The sequence below is a fragment of the Balaenoptera musculus genome, chromosome 13 (assembly GCF_009873245.2).
Source record: "Balaenoptera musculus isolate JJ_BM4_2016_0621 chromosome 13, mBalMus1.pri.v3, whole genome shotgun sequence".
In the NCBI taxonomy this organism is placed as follows: Eukaryota; Metazoa; Chordata; class Mammalia; order Artiodactyla; family Balaenopteridae; genus Balaenoptera; species Balaenoptera musculus.
In genome coordinates, this window is record NC_045797.1 from 71727862 (window position 1) to 71740058 (window position 12197).

The 12197-nt window shown below is 44.7% G+C and overlaps 1 protein-coding gene across 18 annotated transcripts in view; it reads left to right on the forward strand.

Annotated features, from left to right (window-relative positions):
• The window catches only part of ITSN2 (intersectin 2), a 165137-nt gene that overhangs the window by 151310 nt on the left and 1630 nt on the right, over window positions 1-12197 (forward strand). For 17 of the 18 annotated variants that reach the window (XM_036872696.1, XM_036872706.1, XM_036872699.1 and 14 more), the window contains 5 exons: window positions 5734-5832; window positions 7483-7650; window positions 8055-8270; window positions 8843-8964; window positions 9696-9778. In XM_036872696.1, the coding sequence (XP_036728591.1) occupies window positions 5734-5832; window positions 7483-7650; window positions 8055-8270; window positions 8843-8964; window positions 9696-9778 (688 nt within the window). Of the gene's footprint in view, window positions 1-5733; window positions 5833-7482; window positions 7651-8054; window positions 8271-8842; window positions 8965-9154; window positions 9779-12197 lie in introns of those variants that run through there. The other variant, XM_036872715.1, reaches the window with a different exon arrangement.

Consider the following 12197-nt stretch of genomic DNA (forward strand, 5'->3'; position numbering starts at 1 on the left):
AAGAAAAATCTCAAATAAACAACCTAACCTTACACCTAAAGCAATTAGAGAAAAGGAGAACAACAAAAAAAAAAAACCCCAAAGTTAGCAGAAGGAAAGAAATCATAAAGCTCAGATCAGAAATCAGTGAAAAAGAAATGAAGGAAACAGTAGCAAATATCAATAAAACTAAAAGCTGGTTCTTTGGGAAGATAAACAAAATTGATAAACCATTAGCCAGACTCATCAAGAAAAAAAGGGAGAGGACTCAAATCAACAGAATTAGAAATGAAAAAGAAGTAACAACTGACACTGCAGAAATACAAAGGATCATGAGAGATTACTACAAGCAACTATATGCCAATAAAATGGACAACCTGGAAGAAATGGACAAATTCTTAGAAAAGCACAACCTTCCGAGACTGAACCAGGAAGAAATAGAAAATATAAACAGACCAATCACAAGCACTGAAATTGAAACTGTGATTAAAAATCTTCCAACAGGGCTTCCCTGGTGGCGCAGTGGTTGAGAATCTGCCTGCCAATGCAGGGGACACGGGTTCGAGCCCTGGTCTGGGAAGATCCCACATGCCGCGGAGCAACTGGGCCCGTGAGCCACAATTACTGAGCCTGCGCGTCTGGAGCCTGTGCTCCACAACAAGAGAGGCCACGATAGTGAGAGGCCCGCGCACTGCGATGAAGAGTGGCCCCCGCTTGCCACAACTAGAGGAAGCCCTCGCACAGAAACGAAGACCCAACACAGCCATAAATAAAATAAATAAATAAATAAAAAATAAAAAAAAAAAAATCTTCCAACAAACAAAAGCCCAGGACCAGTTGGCTTCACAGGTGAATTCTATCACACATTTAGAGAAGAGCTAACACCTATCATTCACAAACTCTTCCAAAATATAGCAGAGGGAGGAACACTCCCAAACTCATTCTATGAGGCCACCATCACTCTGATACCAAAAACAGACAAAGATGTCACACACACACAAAAAAACTACAGGCCAATATCACTGATAAACATAGATGCAAAAATCCTCAAAAAAATACTAGCAAATGGAATCCAACAGCACATTAAAAGGATCATACACCATGATCAAGTGGGGTTTATCCCAGGAATGCAAGGATTCTTCAATATATGCAAATCAATCATTGTGATACATCATATTCACAAATTGAAGGATAAAAACCATATGGTAATCTCAATAGATGCAGAAAAGCTTTCGACAAAATTCAACACCCATTTATGATAAAAATTCTGCAGAAAGTAGGCATAGAGGCAACCTACCTCAACATAATAAAAGCCATATATGACAGACCCACAGCCAACATTGTTCTCAATGATGAAAAACTGAAACCATTTCCTCTAAGATCAGGAACAAGACAAGGTTGCCCACTCTCACCACTATTATTCAACATAGTTTTGGAAGTTTTAGCCACAGCAATCAGAGAAGAAAAAGAAATAAAAGGAATCCAAATCGGAAATGAAGAAGTAAAGCAGTCACTGTTTGCAGATGACATGATACTATACATAGAGAATCCTAAAGATTCTACCAGAAAACTACTAGAGCTAATCAATGAATTTGGTAAAGTAGCAGGATACAAAATTAATGCACAGAAATCTCTTGCATTCCTATACACTAATGATGAAAAATCTGAAAGAGAAATTAAGGAAACACTCCCATTTACCATTGCAACAAAAAGAATAAAATACCTAGGAATAAACCTACCTAGGGAGACAAAAGACCTATATGCAGAAAACTATAAGACACTGATGAAAGAAATTAAAGATGATACCAACAGATGGAGAGATATACCATGTTCTTGGACTGGAAGAATCAATATTGTGAAAATGACTCTACTACCCAAAGCAATCTACAGATTCAATGCAATCCCTATCAAATTACCAATGGCAGTTTTCACAGAACTAGAACAAAAAATTTCACGATTTGTATGGAAACACAAAAGACCCCGAATAGTCAAAGCAATCTTGAGAAAGAAAAACGGAGCTGGAGGAATCAGGCTCTCTGACTTCAGACTATACTACAAAGCTACAGTAATCAAGACACTATGGTACTGGCACAAAAACAGAAATACAGATTAATGGAACAGGATAGAAAGCCCAGAGATAAACCCACGCACATATGGTCACCTTATCTTTGATAAAGAAGGCAAGAATATACAATGGAGAAAAGACAGCCTCTTCAATAAGTGGTGCTGGAAAAACTGGACAGCTCCATGTAAAAGAATGAAATTAGAACACTTCCTAACACCAAACACAAAAATAAACTCAAAATGGATTAAAGGCCTAAATGTAAGGCTAAACACTATAAAACTCTTAGAGGAAAACATAGGCAGAGCACTCTATGTCGTAAATCACAGCAAGATCCTTTTTGACCCGCCTCCTAGAGAAATGGAAATAAAAATAAATGGGACCTAATGAAATTTAAAAGCTTTTGCACAGCAAAGGAAACCACAAACAAGACAAAAAGACAACCCCCAGAATGGGAGAAAATATTTGCAAACGAAGCAACTGACAAAGGATTAATCTCCAAAATATACAAGCAGCTCATGCAGCTCAATATCAAAAAAACAAACAACCCAATCCAAAAACTGGCAGAAGACCTAAAGAGACATTTCTCCAAAGAAGATATACAGATTGCCAACAAACACATGAAAGGCTGCTCAACATCACTAATCATTAGAGAAATGCAAATCAAAACTACAATGAGATATCACCTCACACCGGTCACAATGGCCATCATCAAAAAATCTACAAACAATAAATGCTGGAGAGGGTGTGGAGAAAAGGGAACCCTCTTGCACTGTTGGTGGGAATGTAAATTGATACAGCCACTATGGAGAACAGTATGGAGGTTCCTTAAAAAACTAAAAATAGAATTACCATATGACCCAGCAATCCCACTACTGGGCATATACCCTGAGAAAACCATAATTCAGAAAGACAATGTCTATTGTGCAGCACTATTTGCAATAGCCAGGACATGGAAGCAACCTAAGTGTCCATCAACAGATGAATGGATAAAGAAGATGTGGTACATATATACAATGGAATATTACTCAGCCATAAAAAAATGCAATTGAGCTATTTGTGGTGAGGTGGATGGACCTAGAGTCTGTCATACAGAGTGAAGTAAGTCAGAAAAACAAATACCGTATGCTAACACATAATATGAAATCTAAAAAAACAAAAATGCTTCTGATGAACCTAGGGGCAGGACAGGAATAACGACACAGACGTAGAGAATGTACTTGAGGACGTGGAAAGGGGAAGGGAAGCTGGGACGAAGTGAGAGAGTGGCATGGACATATATACACTACCAAATGTGAAATAGCTAGTGGGAAGCAGCCGCATAGCACAGGGAGATCAGCTCGGTGCTCTGTGACCACCTCGAGGGCTGGGATAGGGAGGGTGGGAGGGAGACACAAGAGGGAGGAGATATGGGGATATATGTATACATATAGCTGATTCACTTTGTTATACAGCAGAAACTAAAACAACATTTTAAAGTTAACTACACTCCAATAAAAATGTTTAAAAAAAAAGACTAGAAAATCTGAAGATAATATTAAACAAGGGAAAAAACTGAGTAACCTACCCCAAAAGAGGAGCTAGTTTCACTTGATGGATTTAATGGTGAATTCTTTACAACAATAAAGGAATAGATTATTCCATTTTATATAAACTGTTACAGATCCCAGAAAAAAATAAAAAGCCTACCTAATTCATTATATAAGACAAAAGTGACTGTAACCCCAAGGCCTGTTTTTGTGTTTAATTACAAAAATGAAAAAAAAAAGTTATAACTGAATATCTTTTATAAATATAGTTGTTAAAATCTTAATTAAAATAACAGTGAATAAAATTAAGCATTACATGAAAAGAAGAGTCTGTCATAACCAAATAGGATCAATTCCAGGAGGCAACACAGTTTCTTGCTCAGAACAAGACAGCCTTCAGAATTGGACTGCTCGGGCTGAAATTCCAGCCCCATCATGGTCCACTGTGTGACCAGGACAAGTTTCTTAACATTTGACGCCTTAAGTCCCCTCATCTCTCACCTGGAGATAATCAGATAATACTTTTAAAGTACTTTAGCACAGAGACCAGCACATAGTAAGCATTCAGTAAATGCTAATTTTGTTTATCTTATGATGATCTCAGGGATGTAAAAATGGTTCAGTATAAGGCACTGAGGACAGAACCCTTCAATTGGTGGGAGGCAAGGTGTTGCCTAGAAATGAACTAGAAGAAACATAGAAAGAAACCAAGATCACAGAAACAAACATTCATCAGAATAATTAGATAAATGTGGAATTATGAGTATATGTGAATGTTTTAAAATAATATTAGTATTAAATATAGGACATTTATCTTCTAAAGCATAGTAAAAGATTTAAAATTTTTTCAAATAGTGATAAAAATAGGAATTAAAAAAATAGGATGTAAATAGGACGTCAGTGTCACCACAATTGTAACAATAGCAAAAATAAAAAGTGTTTAGTCTCATAATGAAAGGCGTGGTGTTGATTACATTATAAAGCAGATCTAACAAGCTGTGTTCTAAAATGTTACTTTTTAAAAAGACTCAGAAAATATAGAAATAAATACCATGAAGATGCTTATCTTAGGAACATATATATATCCAAAAACAAAAGGAGGGGGTAATTTTAATATCCCATAGTGGGAAATGATTAGGTAAATTATAGTAAATGTATTATTTTTCAGTCATTAAAATGATCATACTAGAGTACTAGCTACTCTGTTAGGTCCTGTACTAGTCCTAGGAGCAGAAGCAAATAAATGTGGTCCTTGGCATCCTGGAGTTAACAGTCTGGGTGGGAATTATGGAGACACCTCATATGTGATGCCTCTACCTGTGTTACCCAGTCCAGATGTGGCACGATGATAAAGGAAGCCTTGGGGGCTTGAGAAGGATCACTGAAAAGGAGGGGAGGCGTGAAGAAGGGGAGAGCCTGGACTGGAGGAGGCTAATCTGAGTCTTCAGAGATGAATATGAATTAGCCAAGTGAAGGAAGAGTAGAAGGGACATTGTGAGCCTGGCTCATAGCAGGTGCTCAGTAAATGTATTGTTATGAATGAAGCAGGGTGATGAGCAGGCAGAGATGGGGGAGATCAAGAGCTACTTAGAAGACAGACTGGCATCAGTGGTAACTCCTAGGTATGTGTGGGGGAAGGTGAGTGTGTGAAGAATGGTGCTACCAACTCTGGAAGGAATAGGGGTAGAAGAGGATGCTTTTATGAGGGAAAACGAGGACTTCACTTGGGGGTATGTTGGGGTATTGAGGTGCCTTTGGGACATCCAGGTGAGACGGAGAGTAATTTGGCAAGTGTAGAGCTCCACAGCTGGTCTGGGTCACACTGTGGGGCTCAATCGTGTGGGATCTTGGGCAGAGGAGAGGAAAGGAGTGAGGAAGACTGAGAGGGTCAGTGGGCTGGGAAGACAGTCTGGTTCCGGAAGCAATGGGAGGGAGGGATTGCACAGGCTGTCAAACGCACGTAAGAAAGAACTGAAAGCATCCGCTGGCTTTGGCACATGAGGTGGGATATTCCTGCTGTTAACCTGATACGTATCATTTTGGATCCTGAGTTTTTAAAAGAAGTTAGAAATCTAAAAGGTGGTCAAAGTCAGGAGAATAGCCAATGTTTCCTTGTTTTCCTTAGGCTATGATTTCCTCACAAGCCTCTCAATTATCTTGCAGAAGCTGGCATCTGACCCTCGATGTAAAGGAATGCCCCTTTCCAGCTTCCTGCTGAAGCCCATGCAGAGGATCACCCGCTACCCCCTCCTCATCAGAAGTGTGAGTGCCCAGCTGGGAGAAGCAGGACCCTTTGAGGTTCACAGAGGCTGATAGTCAGGGAGCCTCCAAATACACCAGCCACCCACCCCATGGTCCTACTCCACTGTCTGATGGACCAGGCACCATGTGTGTGTGTGTGTGTGTGTGTGCGCACGCGCCCATGGACACACATGCAGTCTGAAGGGATAAATCCTTGAAGTGGGCAAATAAAAGAGGTATCCAGGGTCATTTGGGTTACCTGTCCTCCCCCTTCCCAGGAAGCTCCCTGGCCTCTCGGGGTCATGAGTGTATGTTGTCTAGGCAGGGCAACGGCCTCTAGGTCTCCAGCTGTGGAAGGAGTCCACAGTTAGTATGACCTTGGGGTCCAGTCTTCCTGCTGAGATCTGAATTCATCTACCAGCTGAATGTGTAGCCTAGACGTCCCAGCAGTCTCCACTCAGTGTCCTAGACAGCTCATTGTCCCCTGGCTGTACCCTACCTCAGCTGGCTGACTACACAGTCCCTCCACAATTCCACTCATCTTTCTGAGACAAACAATGTTGGCCTCTCGAGCTGATATGCCTTCTAAGGAGAAGGCAGACTTTCAAAGTATTATTCCACAGGTAATCATTGAGGTAATTTTAATCATCTTACAAAGGAAAACAGTAGAAATAATATAAGACTGTTGCTTTTATTGATGATGCCTTGATCTCTGGTCTGTAAGCCATGTTAACTCAATATAGACCTTATGTTACAGAGCTAATGTCACAGTTCTGATACCAAATGGACCTGTTAATACACATTAATCCACAGTCCCTTACCTGAAATATTTGGGGCCAGATGTGTTTCAGAATTCAGAATGTAATTCAAATGCTGTATATTACATGACACCCCAACAAAGCCTGGGCAGCACCGATAAGCAACACATTAATAGTCCTACAGTGAAATTCATGAATAATCACTGTAAGTAGACTTAAAAAGTACATCTCTTCAGTTTAGGTCAAGTTTTGCCACTAAATGAGTAATGAAAAAAGCTTTAGGCTTTCAGAGCTTTTTCACATTTTGGAACTGTAAATGAAGCACAGGAGTCGTCTACTGATGGGCCCGCTAATTTCCAGAGGGACCACACAAATTTGCACCCTCTATCCCTTTACCTTTGGAACATTAGTGTGAAGTCACTTTCCAATGAAAAGAATGCATTTTCCTACATGCTGACAACATGGTTTTATTGTGTTTTTTCCGTGGCAGGGGATTCATTGCTTTCAGCAGATTTCTCAGAAGGATCAATGACCCCAAAAATATAATGAAATGTTGCTATTCACCAAGTTAACATACTTCTCAAAGGTGCAGCCAGTTTATACTGGAGGGTTCACCCAAAAGGCACATGGCTTAAGTTACTAGGGGAAGTAGGGAGGCACCCTTACATATACAGCCTATCCCCAGACCCAGCTAGAGAGCCACCAGAGACCCACAGGGCACTTGGTCCACGTAGCGCTTGGCCCACCCTCTTGTCACTGAGTCACCTGTCTCCCCGAGAACTCAGGGGCCCTGAGCCTCTCAAGGGTAAACGACTGTCTCGCCCACTATTGTATTTCCAGCGCCCAGCACCCAGCTGGCAGGGCAGGTGGAAGACGTAAGACATCCCACATGATGCAGCCCCCTCTCTTCCAGATTCTGGAGAACACCCCAGAAAATCACGTAGACCACTCCTCTCTGAAGCTGGCCCTCGAGCGGGCAGAGGAGCTCTGCTCGCAAGTTAATGAAGGCGTTCGGGAGAAGGAAAATTCAGACCGACTGGAGTGGATCCAGACTCACGTGCAGTGTGAAGGTCTCGCGGAGGTGAGGCCTGTGGGGCTGAGCTGGGTGCCGCCAGGCAGGCTCCGGGTGGGGAACCAGGGTCGTGCCTTCCCCTAGTGTAGACAGTCTACGCCTCCGCTCAGCCCATGCAGACGCACCATCCTGCCCATTCTTGGGTTGTCATCTTCCTTTCTCATAAAGACAGGTGTTTTGAGTTCTTTGAATTCAGCCGGTAGAATCAGTATTCTGTGGTTTTGTAAGTAATTATTTTCACTGTGCCAGTCTGAACTTTGAAGAGAAATAAATGTAAGGATCTTTTGTGTAAAAGTGAATGATTACAGCCACATTCCCACCTAGAAGGGTCTACCGCACCTCCCTCAGGTCCAGGGCACTGGCCTCGCCAGGGGTGCTGGGAGTTACAAAGTGACAGTTTCTTTCTCTTTAAGCAACTTGTTTTCAACTCCCTCACCAACTGCCTGGGGCCCCGCAAGCTCCTGCACAGCGGAAAGCTGTACAAGACCAAGAGCAACAAGGAGCTGCACGGGTTCCTCTTCAATGACTTCCTGCTTCTCACCTACATGGTCAAGCAGTTTGCTGTTTCCTCAGGCTCGGAGAAACTTTTCAGCTCTAAGTCCAACGCTCAGTTCAAAATGTATAAAATGGTAAGTGTAACGTTCCTGGCAGTAGCATCAGGAGCACAACGAGGTGTTTCCTTTAAGGACCTCCGTCCCAGCCTGAGCCTTTCCTGTCCTCATGGGACTCTCTCCACCTGCCTCCAGACGGCTCACGCTTCCTTTGTCACTTCCCAGGGAAGAAGCCTAGTGTGGCTGGGCCTTCACTGCCCTCTGACAGCCACCAGCTGGATTCCAGCTATGGATTCCAGCTTCCTTCCCAGCAAACACGATGTGTGATCCCGCCTCCATCCACATTCAGCATCGGGTCTCTCCGTAAAACGAAGGCTGACACGAAGGGTCAAGTGTCAGTGCCTGGAGGAGAGACCCTGTCACGTGAGCTGTCACAGACACTCGGAACTCCTGTCCCCACTTTAGTAACATCTGATCTACCCTAGATATTTACTTTCACGAAACAGAGGCAGTTTCTTTTCTCCTAAGTAAAGGACTCTGGAAGCTGTACCCCTCTACAAGGCTCTTCAGAACAGACAGTTCTCTGGACGTGGGAGGGAGGAGTGTTCTGACCCATTTCACAGCCTGTGTTTTGGCCCTAATTCTTTCAGCCCATTTTCCTGAATGAAGCCTTGGTGAAACTGCCCACAGACCCTTCCAGTGATGAACCTGTCTTCCACATTTCTCACATTGACCGGGTCTACACCCTCCGGACAGACAACGTTAATGAGAGGTCAGTCCTGACCACGCGTGACCTGCCTTGGGGCCTAGGAGAAAGCCCGACCTCTCCCTCTGCCGTAAACCCACCTCCAGCCCGTGCTCACGCCCTACTCATTCCCCCTCCACCACAGTCCCACTGGCAGGCCTCGGTTTAGACGTGCCAGGTTACCGCAAACGCCTCTAACACACTTCCCTGCTTCCAGCCTTTCCTCAGGATCTTCTGAAGTGGGAGAGCCAACACCTCACTTCCTACTGCAATCCCTCAGGGACAGTCTGTTCTCCTTCGCCTGCTCTCTGGGGCTGTGCCGTGCCTCTGGGTCTCAGTCCCACCCCTGCACTCCAGCCGGATTGTCTGCCCTCCCCCACTGCCCTCTGCATGGGTGCCTTCCTCCCTCCCTGCCCGGCCAGCCACGTGTCCTCTGTCCTCTGGGTGTAGCTCCTCCTCCGCTGTGTGCACAGCTCTCTGTGCAATAGAACCTGTCATTTGTCGTGCTGAGCTGCCATTGCATCTTCCATCTCTGTGCGCCCAGCACCTGACAAGTGCCTGGTGCCATCAAGAACTTTCTAGAAATTCTCAAGCTTGATCCTCAATTAGCAAACAAGTCCTTCAGTTGAATTACTGTGAAGTCTATGATTGGGAACTTCTCAAAGCCAAGGTTAGCGAGCACAGAGCTCTGGGGCTCCTGGTGGACCTGTAAGACGTGTGAGAAATCTGCCCAGTGGCGCTCTCTGCTTCTCCTCCAGGACGGCCTGGGTCCAGAAGATCAAGGCGGCATCTGAGCAGTACATCGACACTGAAAAGAAGAAACGGGAGAAGGCTTATCAAGGTAGTCGGGGGTGCCTGGGAGGGTTGGAACCAGCCACCAGGGGGCCCTGGGCACTGGGCGGGGTCCCGGCTTCAGGGCACAGGCTGCTGCTCCTGCAGTGAGGGGATAAACAGGGACAGCCTGAAAGACCAGACTTGCCGCGAGTGAGCTCGGCAGAGCCCGCTGGCCTCCCGCAGGTGTTTCAAACCTCCTGGGGGCCTCCCTGAGCCCCCCCACTGCCCCCTACACAGACAGGGGTCATCCAGTGCGAGCCCTGGGACCTCCCTTCTCTCTGTGGCAAAGTCTCTGTCCCTCCGCCCCAGACACGCTCTTCACTCCTGTTTCCAGGAGGAGGGGTCTGTCCTTTGCATAACCAGCCCCACCTCTGCTTGGTCCATTTTGCTCCATCAAACTTCACTTCTACAGCCTGTTTCCCCTCAGCTCATCCACACTCTGCTCCTCCTCCCCCCCCACCCAGCCTCTACCCCAGCCCTCCTCCAGGTCCAGCCAGCCTCCCTCTCCAAGCACTGGGGCCGGGACCCCACACTCAGAGCCCTTCACCCCGCTTGCTGTCCCATCACTCTGTGCAAATGGCTTGCTCACACGACGTCAGTGACCACCCCCAACAACTTGGCTCGCTTTCCCCAACAGCAGGAAATTGAGGCCCTTCCCTCCCCCGGACCCCATGACACCCGAGGGTCCTTCTAACCATCAGATCTTTCATCTCCTTCCTAGCTCTGCTTCCTCCCACTGTACCCCGGGAGTTCTGAGCCTCTCTCCCTAATGTCACCCCAGCTTCAGCAGTCACAGCTGGCCTGCTGTCCCTGCAGCCCCTGCTCTCCAGAAACACCTGCACCACTCCTCCCATGGGATTAACCTCCTTCCAGAAGTAGCTCCTCCCGAGAATCTCAGTGGACGGTAGTTATTGTCCTTGGGCGCACACTGGAAATGTGCTCTCCGACCACTCCCTTCCCCCCGCATCTCTAGACAGTTGCTGAGTCCCTCGTGTTCTCTCCATGGTTCTCTTCCCCATATGCATAGTCTTGTCCTCTCCTGGTGGCACAGCCCTATTAAGACCCTCCAGTCTCCCACCAGGCTATGGCACGATGCCCTTCCCTGACCAGTCCTCCCACTTAGGTTCCTGGCTGCTGGAGTTGCAGCTCTTTATGTTTTTTAACTCAGGTTTCCCTTATTTTGTTATATACTCCTGAAAGGTACATGTAAATTGGCTTTTGCTAATTGAATCTTATTTTAATGGTACTTTAAAGGCATGCTATTGAAAAATCAATGATTGAATCTTTTCAGAAAGCATATAATGATCTAATTGGTCGAAGATAAATCAAAGTTTTTCTTTATTAGTTTTGCTTAACACCATTATCTGTACATATTGTTATGCACTTTCCACGTGTTCCATTCTTTAGACATTTCTTACTTACTCTGTGCCAGGCCCTGTGCTAGGCTTAACTGGGCCTACAAAATGAATATGGCCCAGCCCTGCCTTCAAGGGGAACTGAATGCAAGTGCCTGCTGGGCGGGTGGGCACATACAAGGGGTGGGCCACTTCTCACAGAGAAGGTTCTACTTGCCCTGAGCTTTGTAAAGTCAGTAGCTCACCAAGCAGCTTTTCTGTTAGTTTTTAAACCCCTAAGGGCAAACCCTGCTTAACTAACTTTATAGTTACCAAGATAATCTGAGTTCCTTAACTCATTTCTCTCCATATTAAAAGTGTTTCTGAGTACCTCCTTAAATAGAATAAGGTCTTAAGTAAAAGTTTATAAGCTAAAGTGTTTACATGTAATTGGAATTATGGTGAGCGGTTAAGAAAGTAGACTTTGAGGACTTCCCTGGTGGTCCAGTCCACTTGCACTGCAGGGGGCACGGGTTCAATCCCTGGTTGGGGAACTAAGATCCCACATACCACGCAGCACAGCCAAAAAAAATAATAATTAAAAATAAATTCTAAAAAAAGAACGTGGCCTTTGGTATCTGATGTTTTAAGTTTTGACTTTGCCATTTAGAAGCTCTGTGACATAAGCATGTTATAGTCATTTCTAAGACTCAGTTTTCTCATATATGACAATGGCAGTTATAAAGAGCTACCTTGTAAATGTGCAGTTTACATAATGTAACTTATGTAAAAGTCGAGCACATGCCTAACACAAAGTAAGTATCCAATAAATATTAGCTGCTTTTAAGTGCTGAATGAATATAATGTATGATGATGTTATTACTATTACTTCTTGCTAGGCAGTTGAGGGGTTAATACAAGGATGAGTAAACAATCTGTGCTGTGCCATGGCCCCTCCTGACAGAGGGGATGGACTGACACAGAAGTTCAGACCCAGCAGGCTACGGGATGCACAGAGGAGGGAAGGGATCCGGGAGGTGAGATTGGACCTGCATGTTGAAGGATGTGTAGGATGCAGATGGGCAGAGATGG